Source organism: Populus alba, chromosome 10, assembly GCF_005239225.2.
Source record: "Populus alba chromosome 10, ASM523922v2, whole genome shotgun sequence".
Classification (NCBI taxonomy): domain Eukaryota; kingdom Viridiplantae; phylum Streptophyta; class Magnoliopsida; order Malpighiales; family Salicaceae; genus Populus; species Populus alba.
In genome coordinates this window covers 6,801,199-6,818,099 of record NC_133293.1, presented here as the reverse complement: position 1 = coordinate 6,818,099, position 16,901 = coordinate 6,801,199, and the positions used below count along the sequence as shown (strand labels likewise).

General features: G+C 31.4%; 1 protein-coding gene across 1 annotated transcript; it reads left to right on the top strand.

Moving 5' to 3' along the window:
• Nucleotides 1-11,778: 11,778 nt before the first annotated feature.
• On the top strand, nucleotides 11,779-13,294 carry LOC118045383 (uncharacterized). Its single transcript, XM_073411647.1, has one exon. The coding sequence runs from the start codon at nucleotides 11,869-11,871 to the stop codon at nucleotides 13,120-13,122; it is 1,254 nt and encodes a 417-aa protein (XP_073267748.1). The 5' UTR covers nucleotides 11,779-11,868; the 3' UTR covers nucleotides 13,123-13,294.
• Nucleotides 13,295-16,901: the final 3,607 nt, after the last annotated feature.

Below are 16,901 nucleotides of genomic sequence, written 5' to 3'. Positions count from 1 at the left end.
TTTGTTTTTGTAAACTTCTTTGTTATATACTATTTATAAAAGCATAAACCAAGATGTTGGCTTATATAAGCCTTGTGAGGAGATGAAGTTGAAACAAACAATCCATGTTTTACTTGGTAAATAATTATGGAAATAGTTAGACTCTATCTATGTATTCCATATAATAGGAATTATTAACTAAATGAAGTTTGACAACTTTAACTATAACTCTAACAACCCCAATAATTCCTTCCCTAAATTGATTGCAGTAATGCTTTCAGTTTACTCTTAGTACCACACACACACCTAGTACTTGCATAACTTCAAGAACACATCCAGCTTATAGTTTTGTTATGATAACTGAAACTTTTTCATGTGTGCCACAATGTTTCAGCCCAACAACTCTATCTCTGGTCAAATCATGCAAGAAATGAACCTTGTGTCAATATGCTTGTTGTATCCATGCATAATTGGGTTCTTGAATAGCTTAATGGTAGAACCGTTGTCACATAACATAGTGGTACACTTGCCTTGAGAGTGACCAAGCTTCTCTCCAATTCTCTCATCATCCACTCCCTTTGACAACACAAACAGCAGCTGCCATAAACTCTGCTTCAGTAGTAGACAGAGTAACCATAAGCTACTTTCTAGAGGACCATGACACAACTCCTTCACTAAGTAAGAACCTATAATCATGAGTACTTCTCTTTTCATCTAGCCATATCTTTTGCATAATCATTGTTTATATATGCCATCAACTCTCATTGCCTTTATTTTGGTAAAAAACTCCTAAATTAACAATACATTTCAAGTATATTAACACCCTTTTCACAGCTTGTAAATGCAATTTAGTTAGACTTGTCATTAATCTGTTAATGAGACACACCACATACATTAAGTTTGGCCTTGTTGCAGTTAGATATATAAGACTTCCGACCAATTATTTGCACATGGTAGCATTCATTTTGGCTCATTCTTCATCCTTCATTAGTCTAATACCAAGAAAAATGATATTTTTCACACTATTACTCTTCTCCATCCTAAACCTCTCTAAAACATTTTTTGCATACTCTTTGTCTAATATAAATGCCTTCAGAATTTTGTAAAACCTCCACATCGAGAAAATATTTCATATTTTCTAAATTAGTCATATCAAATTCAAGTTTTATAGAATTTTTAAACTTAACAAACATACTCTCATCATTACCAGTAAAAATTAGATCATCAACATATAAGCTAACAATCAAAATTTTACCTTTATCTCTTATTTTTATGAATAAGGTATCTTCACAGTAGCACCTCCTAATTTTTTTTGACAAAGTATGCTTCAATATAATTATGATATGCACGAGGAGTGATTAGTACTTAAAAGTGCATGTTTATCAAGGTTTTATATCATCATTTTGCACTTGAAGTATCAATAACTCCTTAACTAAAGCATGTTTTATAATAACAAGTTTGATACTATAAGATACCTTAATTTATGGTAAATGTTCATCTTAAATGCAGGCCTATCACATAAATAAAAATATTGAATGATGAGTTTAAGTATTGAAAGTGAAAGGACAAAGAGATGGCCAAACTTAGAAAAGAGATGCTGGTGCAGTCCAAACCGGAACATTGCTCGGTAATTGGATCATATCTAGAGCTCTAGATCTCGGATTTAGGTCCATTTTATATGGATGGAAAGGTAAGACAAAGGCCTACAACTTTCATTAGGAGCCCAAGATTTAAAAAGGTCGTTTTGAAGTCCAAATTGAAGGAACAACGAAGAAGTCCGAAGCTGTCCTACAGCCCAAACATTATTTAGTGTTCAACCCATATCTTGAGTTCTAGAAGTCCAAATGACCTCATCTTTTTTTTGTTGGAAAGCTGAGACAATTTCCTAGAACATTCTTAAGGATTCTAGGAAAATTATGATGTTAGCAATGACGTCTTGTTCAGACAAGAAGATAAGGATTGTCACCAAGTCAAGATGTGGTCACCCACTCATCAATTAGTCAACAAATCAATAGTTTCAAATTTTGGCCTATAAAAAGAGGCACTTACCATGTATTGAGGCATCTTGGTTTCTAGATCAAGATCATGCTCTTGCTTTCTCTCTTTGTATTGCTTATGTTTTGCTTTCATTAATATCAAGTTTATGCACTTCATTTCCTTTCCTTTACTTAGTTAACTTCTTTCTCATTTATGTTCTTATCTTGTTCATCTATGTTTCTTTCTTTCATTATGTTTAACTAAGTTAATTATGTCAAGGTGAAAAGGGTACACTAATGGTGTAAGAATAAGTATAATATAAACTTAACATGGACCTTAACGTTGGATACTAACATGTTTTATATTTGTTATCTTGTTCACTTTTAATACTTTGCTTGTTAAATGGTTAATCTAGAATTATGTTGTATAACACTTGGTACAACAAATACTTGGTACTTTCATAGCCCATACTGTATGGTATAACCGACACCTGAGCTATGAAAGGAACTTGATTTGTTGTTAACATAAGTTATAATCATGAATGCCTGCCAACATTTACAAGTATTAGCTTTATTCGAATAAGATAACTAATGTAATCATGTTAACAATTTATAATCTGATTGGAACCTCCTTTATGTGTGGTTTCCAATTGAGTAATAAGAGTTTATACTATACTTGTTTGAAGTACCATTAGTGGATCCTCTAACCTTGACATTTATTTTTATCGTTGTTTAATCCTTACATTAATCTTTCAACTTAAAGTTCTCATTAATTTCTTCCTTCTCTTCTTTATTATTGTTGTTGTTGTTATTATAATTATTATCTGTTCATAAACTCAGTATATAGGCTGGAAACCTGTGACCCGATCTTTTAGATCATTCTCAGGTATAACAACGCCACGTACTGAGTATTATTATTATTATTACTATTACTAGTACTACTATTGTTATTATTATCGTTATTATTGTTATTATTGCGTTGTTATTTATAATTTATACAATTAACCTCTCTGTGGTTTGACCCCGGTCTTGCCGGGTTATTTATTACTTCGACACTCCTGCACTTGGGAAAAGACATCAAGCTTTTGGCCGTGTCAAGGAGCTTGTTTAAAGTCATGCCATACCTTTTTTTAATTTGTACACTTTATGCCCTTCACCTTTATTCTCATAACCTTGTGATTCAACAAACACTGCTTCATTTAACTCTCCATGCAAGAAAGTACTTTTAACATCAAGTTGAAACACACTTCAACTGTTTTAAGCTGCTAAAAAAATTACCATTCAAATCTTATCCCACCTAGCCACAGGCGCAAACACTTTAGTATAATCTATGTCACGTTGTCGTGTATACCTTTTTGCCACTAACCAAGCCTTGCACTTATCAACCTCACCATTTTCATGGAGTTTAGTTTTGAAAACCCATTTTACTATAATATTTTTCATTCTTTTGGGCAAATATATTAGCTCCCAAGTTCTATTTCTTTTGATCGCTTCTATCTCCAAGTCCATTGTAGCTCTCCAATTGAAACTATGAACAATTTTTTAAAATGTAGTCAGATTTGCAGTTGAGGTAAACATAACCAAATTATGCTTAACTTCTTCTAAGAATTCCCCTCATTCATATAATCTTCCATCCAAAATGGTACTCTTTTGTTCCTCCTTTCTGGTGAGCTTTCTTTAAATGTTTGAGAATTGTCTTCAGGTAACTCATTTGAAGGTAAGCTAAACTTTCATCATTTTTCTTCTACTGTCACCTCCTTTTTATATTTTTTTTTTCACTTTGATAATTTTCACTTCCTTCTTCATTACAATCCCCCCCACTCGAGGACATCAAGTCTTGCATCTTTATTACTCCCCCCTCAATTCCAGCATATATTTTCTTCAAAAACTACATCTTTGCTTACAACTATCTTCTCGGACGCTGGACGACAAAGTCTATATGCTTTAGACTCTTCACTCACTCCTAACAACACACACTGAAAACATTTATCATCTAATATTTTTTTACTACCTGACACATGAACATGGCCAATGCATTTAAAAACCTGAAAATAATCAATATTATGTTTAACACCACTCCAAACCTCTTAAGGAGTCATGTTTTTCACTACCAATGTAGGACTTTTATTGAGCACATGCATTGTCCATTTTATTGCTTCTGTCCAGGAATTCTTTAGAACTTACTTCTTCGATAACATGTTTCTAACCATGTTCATGATTTTCCTTTTTTTGTGCTCAGCTACTCCATTTTATTAGGGAGTGTAGGCTGCAGTGAGCTGCATTATAATACCATGAGCTTTGCAAAAGGCATTGAACTCGAGAGATGTGAACTCTTCACCTATATCTATGCACAGACAATGAGTAAAAACTCATGTCTCTTTCTTAACAAGGTTTTTATAATTCTTGAAGATAGTAAAAGCTTTAGATTTCTTAACAAGAAAATAAATCCACACCTTACGACCGTAATCATTAATAGAACTTATAAAATACCCCTTCTTACTATTGAAAACATGTTTGATAGGCTCGCAGATGTCAGCATTTACCAACTGCAGTCTTTGTGATACTCTTTATAAACTCCTCTTTAGAATTGCATTCATGTGTTGCTTTTCCACCATGCAATCAGTGCATACTTTGGATGGTGCCTTCAACTGTGGTAACCTTCTCACCATTTGCTTATACTACAATGTTCTCAGACTTTTGAGACTCGGGAGCCTATATCTGCAGTGCCACAAGTGAGTGTTGTCTTCAAGAGTTGTTTGGAAACAAGTAGGAGCTTTCAATAGAAATCTTGCAAGGAATATGAAAATCTTGTTTGCAAACATTATTGTTTGCACAATAATCCCTTTCTTGGGATAATGGACTCTACATCCTCTATGTTGTGTTAAAATAGCTACACCTTTTTCTTGCATTTGTCTAATAATAAATAAATTATTTCTTAACTTAAGTATATAGAAAACATTAGTGATTACCTGAGTAACTCCAACAATTTGCAACTCAATGTTACATTTTCCCAACATAGCCATCTTCGAATTATTCTTGAGCTTAAAATATTATGGGAATTCCTCATCAAGATTTGAGAATCACTGCTTATTTGCACACATATGATTGCTACACCCTAAGTGTAAAACCTCTGGGCGAAAAATTATAAATTGACTAGTTTCATGTAAAACAAAACGAAAAATTCATAACTCTCGATCGGGTTATCATAAAATTCTGCAAATTTGTGTGGAGCCTTCTAATATTATGTCTTAGCTTGGGTTAAAATTTCAGAATTTTTAGAGAAATTCAGAAAATTTGACAAAAAATCACAATTTGACTAGTCTTACGTTATTGGGTGTAATTTTAAATCCGACCATCAGATTAAGCTGAAATTTTATGAGAAACCGTAAAATATAATGAATAAAATATGGTTAGAATTTTAGGATGAATGGAGCTTGGTAGTGCTATAAAAGAACAAGTATCGTCAAATGGAAGCAAAAAGACTCATTAAGGGTAAAATGGTAATTTACCATTAGAAATAAAACAAGGCAGCCCCTTTTATGTTATGAACTGCCGACTGGGCAGTAACAAATGTGGAAAGAAAAAAAAATAAGGGAAGAACATGAGAAATCAAGAGAAAAACAAGAAAAAATGAGAGAGAGCTTTGAAACTTGTAAGATTGAAAGACTTAGAACATTAAATTAAAGAAGAATCAAGTGAAGGAAGATATAAGAAAGGTGAGGAGGGCTGGCCACACTAGGAGGAGAAGAAAAATTGGGAGAACTTAGATTGGTAAGAATGAAAAATTTAGATTCTTACTTGAATGAAGTGTTTTTGGGTTTATTTGAGTAAGTTATCAAAAAATGACAATTAAATTTGATTTCATTTCTTATATTCTTGATTTTTGTTAAATTAGGGTTCTTATGAGAATTTGGGGTTTTTGATAAAAGTAATAAACATGATGGAATTGAGGTAGAATAGTATAGAAATAGTGAATGTAAGTAGCAATTAAGAAAGAAATTGAATAATTTTGAAGAAAAGAACTTGTAATTAAGGATGAAGAAATATAGGGATGAGGTTTTAATTGTTTAATGTTTGAGAAATGATGTTCTTTATCTTATCTGAAGTATTCAAAATATAAACAAGTGAAGAAACATCATGAGAATGTGAAAAGAAGGAATAAATAAATGGTGGAATAGTTCATGGGAGAATTCTTTAAGTGAATTAAAAGAAAAAAATTGATTAAAACTATATGTTGAAAATGAAGTGATAAATGAAAGAAAATTTCGGTGTAAAACCTAATTAAATAAAAAAAAATATTACGTGCTTCAAATTTAGGCACGTAAGAGAAATAATAATAGATTAATAATGTAGTACAATTTGATTTATTCAGGAGTTGTTTCGGGAGAAGTGCATCAAGCAGGAGGAGCTGGGCCATCACGAGCAGACAATAAGTAATTCATCCTTTTCTTTAAAATTCAAAGTTTCATTATATGTAATTTCATAGGCTTGTGTTTTAATCTGTTTAGTTTATGGGATGTAATATATTTTCTTTATATGTAATTTGTATTATAGGTAAATTGTAATACATGTATCATGAAAATGTTTGCTTTTGGTATTTATACATTTAAAAAGTATGAGTAAGGAACTAATATTATTAAACTACTCAAAAAGAATATTTAATAATTATAATCATGCATGTTTAAAAGATGGATGCATGTTAATGTAATAATTAGTTCAATATGAATCCTTGAGTTTATAATTGTTGAATATGTAAGGTTGAGAAAATACAATGAAGTATAGTTATATGGAATATTGTATGATGAAATGGGATATGATCTAGGATGGTTGGATCAAAGTGGAAGGTTTGAGTATTGTGATTGAATGAAGTCTAGTCGATAACTTGGTAACATTATAAAACAAAGAAAACTCTGTCGAAATTATTTTAAAAAAAATCCCATAATCTTAGACATATTATTCAATACTTGATATTAGTAAAGAAATGTTTGAGATTCCATGACATCATAATTTGAGGGTGTTACACTAAGTCAAGGAACCAAACATCTTTTCTCATTTATTGATTAAGCTCTACATATGACATCAACAACATTGTTTCTTTCTCTTTAAGCTCAATATAATTTGCTTCCTTCTCTTATTTAGAACACTCATATTGAGAATATCGTGATTGATGACACTTGTAACACTCAATTATAGCTTTGTTGAATGCTTATTTGCCTTTTCCTCTAAAAATTCCATGACCTCGACCGCCTCTTCTTCCATAAAATTTATCATCGTAGGTAACCTCTAATGTCTGCTTATCTTTTTCATACACGTTCATCCTCTGCTAATGTACCAATAAATTGCTCTGCAACTCATCAATGATTAAAATGTCTAAGTTATTAGACTTTGCAAATGAACACACAACATGGTTGAACATTGAGGTCATTGATCTCAATATCTTTTCAATAATCACCATTTATTTGCAATGATGAGTGTTTAAACAAAATACTCATCAACACTCTTTTATTTGTAGAACCTCAAACTCCTTCCGAAGAACATAGAGTTGTGCTCTTTTTACTATCATGGATACTTCTGCTTCATAGAATCCCAAATATGCTTGACAATGTCTCTATTGAGAACGGTCTCCATAACGGTTTTGAAATATATAATTCTTGACCTTCAAGTCTTTCAGCTTTTAGTCTAGAATTGATTTTCATTGTGCTTCAGTATGTTCCACTCCTTTTTTGCTGTAAAAGGGATTCCATTCTCCACCAAACTCCGATGCTTTTTTGAATGAAGAAAACTTTCTATAAATATGGACCAATGATGGTAATGACCATCAAACTTAGGAATTGTTGGTTGAACAAAATTATTGTCATCCTCTATACTTCAATTCTCTTTGTTCTTTTATGATCTTTTTCTCTTTTCACGCCTTTTCTTTTGAAGAAACTATAGTTTCTTTTCTCTCATAATCAGGCCTTGTGAAAGTGCTCTGATACTGGATTGTTGTAAGCTTTTTTGTTATATACTATTTATAAAAGCATAAAGCAAGCTATTGGCTTATATAAGCCTTACAAAGAGATAAAATTGAAACAAACAACCCATGTTTTACATGGTAAATGGCTAGGGAAATAGTGAGATTCTACCTACACGTCCTAAATAATAGGAATTATTAATTGAATGAAGTTTGACAACTTTAACTATAGCTCTAACAACCCCAACAATTGCATGTTATATCTATGAGATAGACAATAATGTGGTAGTATATTCAATAAAATATATTTTATTAAATATGAAATATATAAAAAGAGTAGTGTTAATCTTAATAATAGTCTTTTATAATTCAATAAAAAAAGTAACAACTGTCAGATAGGTATTTTATACATTAAGACTAATATGTACTATTGGCATTAAGAAAATAAATTCAGCTAAGAGAAAATCATCTAATAAAATCTTAAACCTTCTTTTAATTTAAAGAATTAAGATTAACACTAACATGACATATTGTGAAGACTTGTTACGTGTATTCCTTTTCTTTTAAAAAAAAAATATACATTTCTAGTGCTTAAATTTTTTTGCATGGGATATTATTTGAGATGAAATCGATGTGTACTGATTAAGTTTTTTTTCAAGAGATTTGAGGTCAAAGTCGTTATCATTTCAAATGAAAGAAAAACCATAACAAACAACTATAAAATATTTAGAGAAAAAAAAAAAACTATATCCGATCTCATAAATAATGTTAGAGAATTTTTTTTTTTTTAATTACGCTTGATGGATTGAGATTAACAATTGATAAAGAGTAATTTGTTTTTTTTTTAAAGAAAAGTAAGAATAACATTATATATACGTATATTCCTCACTCAATAAAGAGAAGATCAATCAATGTTTTTTTTTTTTTTTAAAAAAAGTAACTCTCATCAACTGGCTACCATCCCATCTTCATTATCGTAAATGCATGAAGCATTAAGGATTTGGCCTGTGTGTGTATATATATATATATATACACACATGTATATATACATGTGCATGCATGCAGTGGTGTACACTCTCTCCATGTTCAGAAAGGTTTTAACTTTTGTTGCTAGTCTTTGAGTTGATGATGAATCTGCTGAATTTGTGAAGTTACAAAAAGACGATAGAATTTGATAGTTGTGATTGAAGGATAAGTTAGAGGAACGACGGAGGTAAGTAGTGGAGGAGGTTAGCTTTTTGTTAATTAGGAGACATCGCCACCACTTTTTCTGACTTGAGGTACAACCCCACAACAACTTTAGTCTCCATCTGCCAACAGAACCCTAAAACTCATCCCTTAAATACCCTATTAAACACACCTACACAAGACAGACAAGTCCATGTGACCATAAATCCTTGGTTTTTGAAACCCTAATTCCAGCGCAAAACAACCACCAAAATTGCAAACATATGCCAGCAAATATTAAATTCAAGGAGAGAACAAGAAACAAAAACCAAAGCGGGAGAAACAACTTCTGAGCGCCGCCAGTGTAATCATTCAAAATGATAATTACAAGGGCCAGAGCGTGTTTCTTCAACTTCCTAGAAAAGTTTCGAGATCACATAAGTAGCAGCTTTACCTCCCTCGCCTGAAAACACCAGACCTCCTTTATCTCTACATGGCTGGTGGAACACACACACACACACACCCCTCCACGTACGTGCGTGTGTTTTTTCCTCTTCAAAACTCCCTTAGCACACCATTTCTATACAAGGTGATGGAAATTAAAAAAAAAAAAAAAAATCAAAATTATCAGTTTCTCACGAACCCAGAGAGACAATCAAATTTTTCACTGTTTTCGATCACACTCTGCTCTTTATTGCTCTTGGAAATAGTCGAAGACAATTACTTTGCATCAGAGTTTATAGCTGGCGTAGGTGCAGAGTTGACAATTTGGCACATTGCCAACATCTAATGCATTTGCTAATTAAAATCTTGATTAAATTAGGACTATAATACATTTTCCAACACAAACGGTGACGTTTATATCTAGTGCAGGTAAATTCTCCCGTCAGCTAGATCCAAAGGGGAGAAAAAAAATGAAAGAAGAGATTGTCGCATTTATTATTAATTACACTAGCTAACTATGGCTACTTAACTTTCAATGGTAACAAATTACTTTTCTGAAAATAAATATGATCGAGCAATGGCAACACACCTTCGTCTTTAAAAGTGTCCTTTCACGGGGGAGGGTGGTCCAGAGAACAAAGATAGGGAGTACAAAATTTAATGGTCACATCCCGGGAAGAAAAGGGAATAATAAATGGTAAAATGAGAATAAGAAATTTTATCCCCAACAGTTTAGCTTTAATTTTAGAACCTGTTTGTTTAAAAGTTGTTTTTGAAAAAAAAAATAATTTTTTTTTTAAATTACTTTGTTTTTAGTGCTTTTAGATTGTTTTGATATTTAATATAAAATATAAATTTTTAAACTAAAAAATATTATTTTAATATATTTTTAAATAAAAAATACTATAAAAATAATTATTGACCCAAGAACACCAAACTGGCTCTTGCTATCATGAAACCATATTTTATTACTTACAAATTCGATAGTTTTCATGTTTAAATTAGGTTTGGTTATTATTGTCTTACAATAATCTTTAATTTTCATGTTGCTTGTCGTATTCATTTTCAAATTAGGTTTGAGAATTTTTTTTTAATCTTGATAGTTCATAGCTATGTTAGTTTAGCTTCTAATCTAAACACTTTTATTTTCTTTTATGACTAATCTCCTGCATACACCGTGTTTATGTTTAAAATTAGATTATTGGCCTTGTGGTCAAATCAATTTTTATATATATAAAAAAAAGTGTTGCTAGCATATTTGTTAATAAAAAATATTTAAAATCATATAGGAATTAATATCTAAGTTTTAAAATCAACTTCTTACAATTTCCATGGTTTTCATATTTAAATTAGGTTTGGTAATTATTGTTTTACAATAATCTTTAATTTTTATGCTACTTATTGAATTCATTTTCAAATAAATCAACTCCAGATTTATTTTTCTTAGACAATGTAGAGTTCAACTAATATCATAGTAGAACTCTTTTCAGTGAATAAAATTTTGTTGACACCAGAATTAATTTTTTATAGTTATAATTAGTGTTAATCAATGATTTTTTCTTTTAATAACTGGAATTTGAAAAATTTCAGAGTCTAAATAAATAAATAAAATAAAGTATTGGATCAAAAATAAATTTTTAAAAACTAGAGTGACAAAATAAATATTAATTAAAAAGTTTGAAGACTAAAGTTAATGTTTTGTGCTAATTTTAAAAAAAACCATCCTTTTCTTTTCCTTTTATTTTAATTCACATTCTTTTAATCTTATCATTTTCTAATAAATCATAAACAATTGACAAACATTTTGGCCACAAAATAATTATTTTTTAGAGAAAAGATCGATAATTAAAATGAAAAAAAAAAAAAGGCTCCAAAATATCATCAATACTGAGGGAAATAATCTCCCACACCTCTGATGTTTTTAAAATTGTAACTATAATAAAAGTGGAAATAGCTTTTTTTAAAAAGGAAACTCGGAAAAAGTTCAAAGTCGTCTGATTCGAGGACGGTTGGACCAGTAAAAAATCCTAGTCACTCCAGTTTTTTAACTCACCAGGCAACATTTGCACCCTACCTTCTTTCTTTTTTGTTTTTTTTTTTTTTTTTTTCTGTATCAATTTTATGTTGTCCCATGCACGAGTTCTGTCACTTCAGTTTTCGAGACTCCCATATCTCTATATTTGAGAGTCATCTCCAGCTATAAATACAGGATGCAACCCCAGAGTCCAGGTGCCAAACTCAGTTTTGAAATCGCCGAAATCACACCTCTTCCTTCCGGTCTAGCTTGTTTTTCTTGTTCTATTTCATTTGTAAAGCACCTATCTTTACGAATCCTCCAGTTCCAAAAATATGGAAGAAGCGCTTAGAAGGCTCAACGGAGTGCCGAGCCATGTGCCGGAATCCAACTCGTACGAACCCATAATCGCCGACCTGCAGAAGAAGTCCGCGCCTACCACCACCACAAACAAAAGGTCACTGAAAGAAGGTGGTGGCAATAGTGGAAACATGAGGTACCGTGGCGTCCGCAGGAGGCCATGGGGTCGTTATGCAGCCGAGATAAGGGATCCTCAGTCTAAGGAACGGCGTTGGCTCGGCACTTTCGACACCGCAGAGGAGGCTGCTTGTGCCTATGACTATGCAGCTCGAGTAATGCGAGGTATCAAGGCTCGTACTAATTTTGTGTACCCTGAGACTTACTCTGCAACAACTGACTCTCATAATTTGCTCCCTCCATATACTTTCTCAAAATCATCTCATCATCAGCCCTCTCGCCAGTATAATACAGTGCCCTCTTCAAGTTGGTCTTCTCTCGGTCACTCTCATGTGGGTGACTTCTCTGCTGGTGGCTCTGCTCCACAGAGGAGTACTAGTGGCAGTTCCGCTAACACTTCTACTCTGAACATGCTTTTTCTTCGTGATTTCGTAAACTCCTCTTCAGGTTCGTCGTCTCAAAATCATTCTCAACCTTTATATGATCACTTTCCCTGCATCAATGGGTCCTCCTATTCTGCTCCTAGTACTTTCGCAGGTGGTTCCTTGGCGAACCTTTCTAGTAACACCAGTAGTACTAGTCCATATAATTTCTCTGGAACTTTGGCAGACTCAACTGTCACTAGTCTACCCCACATGGAGTTTAATCAGAATTATACTCCTGGAGTCCTGAATAGTCCCAACTCAAAAGCTGAAGAGTTGGAGTTCTTTCAACAAGAACCATCTGGCTCTGGTTTGTTGCAAGAAATTATTCAAGGGTTTTTGCCTAAGCACTCCACTGAAAAGATTGACTTCTCAAAAAGCTATGGAGAGTCAATGGTTGCGCCATCGGCTGAAATAATATCTGGTGGTCAGTCGCTAGATGGATTGAGAAGGAGCACGAAGTGCTTCGTTAAAAATGAGCACCATGGTGCTTATCTTGATCATGGAGGAATAAAGTCATCAGGGCAGCCTGAGGGCTGTTACCGCACCGGAGTTGGTTGTAATGACCAAGTATCATACGATAATGAGATGTTACTAAATCTTCCAGTGGGTCAGGACTCCTTTTTGGAAGACATTTTTCAGTACCCAGATCTTATGAGTGCCTTCGCAGCTAGGTTCAAGAATGCTTGAGGTCTTCTCCTGGTGCAACGTCTACATGCTGTTATCCAAGTTAAAGATGTCTAACGAGCTGCCTGTCGCCTGTTTTATTGACTACAAAATTTTTACTTTATTAACGCTTAATTCGTTGTTATCCTCTTAACAGTTCCGATTATGTTCAAGTTAATTTCTTGTTTTGCTTTCATTTAGCTCCCTTCTCTCTATATCACATCTCTATATGATCTCTTCGTTTACTCTGGAACTGAAAAGGTTGTGTTGTGTTTATTACAAGTGCCGGTACATTTTCCTTTTTGTTTCTTTCCAGAGAAATATCGAAGCAAACCCTAAATGGGGGAGCTGAAAATCATTCTGCGGTGTTACCAGGTATAATAAACTGGCTTATACTACGTACCTGGGAAAAGGATAAAAAGATCGGCGGCACCTTTCATTTTCCAATGGTGGTCTCTGTGCCTGTCCGAGTTTTTTTTGTTTTTCAATTTCAAGTTTTTACAGTCATAATATATGAACAATAAAAATTATATATGAATAATAAAAAATAAATCTAAAAATATCCTCAACTATAACGTTATCAAACAAACTCTTGGGACAACGTCGCCCGCAATTGCCATGCGGTGTTCTCATTAAACAGTGGGAGCACCTGCTCCCCATAATAATTAGGATATCCAAGGAAAAAAAACAAAAGACGACAAAATTAAAAGCAAGAGAAATTGAAAGAAAGAAAGCCCAGCTGCTGTTTGCGAGAAGTTAGCCACCCAACAAACCAAACCAAGCCAAGCCAAACCGGGTTTGGTCAGTGTCCGTGTCAGTGTCAGTGTCAGTGTCTCCTTTTCTAATTCACATATGTAGCAGAGTGGTCAAATTAAGACTCTTATTTTCAGTTGTGAATACAAAACGAGCACAAAAGCGAACAAAAAGCAATCCTTTTAGTTCTTGCTTACCCGTGATTGGTTGGGGGTCCGATATTTTTTTTCCAACATAAATAACTAGAAACCAAAATATGAATGCTTAATAATCGCATAAATAAATAAATAAATAAATATAATTTGTTAACATTTCGCGTGTAGGATAATAATGTTATGAGTACGTTTCATTGTACCATATGTAGGATAATAATATTACGAGGACGATTTCACTATACCATTATTTTCTTAATTGAAGAACATAAAGATACTGAATGAAATAAATTCTAAAATGTATGATTCAGTAAAATGAGAAAGAGTTATTAATACCAATCAAATTCTAAAATAAAAAAAAATATTTTTATAAAAGTAAAAGATAAATATATGATATTTAATCCCTTTTTTTTTTCTTTAATGTACATAATTTGTTTTATCCTAAAGGTCACTTTTTCTTACCAAGAACAGCTAATTTTTATTTTTATAAATATATCATCAAAATAAAGTTTATTTATATAAAACATAAATGAAAAAACATATAGATAAATTAAAATAATCTCTTCAAAACATTAAATACACAATAATAATAATAATAATAATAATAATAATAATAATAATAATAAAAAAAAAAAAAAAAAATCATTATTTAAAAAAAATAAAATAAACAATCTAAAAAATAAGAGAGAGGGGGGTATTAGTTTAAATATAAATAAAAAAATTAATCCAAACAAAAAAAAATAAAAAAGTATGAACTAAGCGCAAAACAAAACTCAAGAAAATAAAAGGAGGCCAAACACTTGCTTGGGTGCTTAATTTTTTTTTATTTGGAAATATAGTAGATATGTAATTAACCCTAATTTTTTTGAAAAAAAAAATAATGGCAGGCTACTCATTTGTGCTGGGGTAGAAGATTTGTTTGCCTTCCTATTTTTTTGACCACTAGAGATGTGATTCAAAATAAAATAGAGTTTTTTTTTTTTAATCTAAAATGTAATTTCTAACCAATTTTCACACAAAAACATGATATGAATATTCTTATAATGCAAATAAACCAATAAAAAAAACCCAAAAGCCCTAAAACTTGCCTAAAAATACAAATCCAAACCCTAAACAAAATCCTCTCTCGAGTTTGGTCTCTTTCTGGTTTTTTTTTTTTTTTTTAATAAAAGCCATTCAATGAAAAAAATACCTTAATGAATCTCCCTTTATCAAATGAAATCCATTAACAATAAAATTGATCATTTTCATTGTCAAAATCAGTTTTAACCAAGAATTTCTTTACCAATAGAGTCGAGCTACTTTTTGTCTCCTCTATTAAATTAAGAAAAAAATAAAAATAAATAATGAAGTTATGGACCAAAAATAGAATGTAAGACAACCAAAGATTCCTAAAATTTGTTATTTGAAAAGTAAGAGGATAAAAGGGAACTTTTTACCCAAAGTTTGAAACAACCACTATTTTTTTTCTTTTTTCTTTTTCACTTTGCTCCTCTATCTTTAAATTTTACTATTCCTCGACAAATTTGCTTTAATCAGGGCTTGATAAGAGTGTGATTTGAAAAAAAAAAAAAAAAAAAACCCTAGTCACTATAGTAATCCACATGATATGTGCTTGTATAAATAGTGGCAAGGTGAATAATGTTTAATATTTTCACCACTCCTCTTTAAGTTTCTTATAACTAGCCAATAGCTACTATTCTGATTTTTTAAATAATATTATTTAACGAAACTAAGCTCGTTGACGTAGCAACTCACTTGACCCAACTAAAATTTCTTTTAACCTTTCTAAACAAAAAAATTTAAATAACATTAGTTTAATATTTTTTAATAAAATAAAAATACTAAAATGACGACATATTGGATTGACCATGGTTAAACATGGTTAGCCCACTTAACTCGTGACCTCCATCGTGGTCTTAACCGGGTTTATTAACCTCATTTTTGGAATTCATTTCTTATTTAATCCAATTATTATAAACTTAGATATTTAAAAAAAAAAAAAAACCAAAAATATCCAGGATAAATATATTTTTTCAACGTAAAGTCCATTTCATTATCAATGCATGTCCTGATTATTTGAATGATCTTATTTTTTTTCTTATTGTAAGCATTCGTTTTTAAATAAAAACCTATCATAATATCAAAAGCAAAATTTTAAAAACACAATTAAGATAATATCTCAATATTTTTGCATGTGATTAAAGGGCGAAAACGATTAAATAGTGTAAACAATTCATCAAGATTTTTTTTAAAATATAATTTTATCTTCTCTAAATATTAATGAGGAATCATTAATTTCTTATTTTTACATTTTAGTTACATTGTAATTGAAAGGAACTCCAATAAAAATATATAATATCATTTAAAAATCATGTTCAACTTTTTATTTTTATTTTTGCTCATAGTACATTTCAATGAAAAAATAATTTTTGAAAAAAAAGACAAAGAAAAGAGCCAGATGTATCTACTTGCCTAACTCGAGAAAAAAAAAGCTAGTGGGTGTGGGCTTACAAGACAGATCTAATTGCATAGCCTTTCATTTTATTTTATTTTTCTTAAGAGAGATTGACATGTTATCCACCTTTTATTTGAAAAAATAAAACAAATAATGCGCCAACTAGCATCTTAGATTTCAACCACTAGAAAGGTGATTGGAAAACCATGCTTGGGGTTTTTGGACATCAAAAAACTATTTTAGCATAATTTCACCTGAAAACACCTAATAAACACTTTTAGAATCTTAATAAAATAATTCATCAACTTAAAACACCCTTAAGTTGGTTAAAAATACAATATTAAATTAAAATAAATCCTCAAACCCGATCGTTTTCTTCTTGCAATATAGCAGTTCGGAAATATCTTAATGACACCCATTTCATAAAGTGGACCAAAATT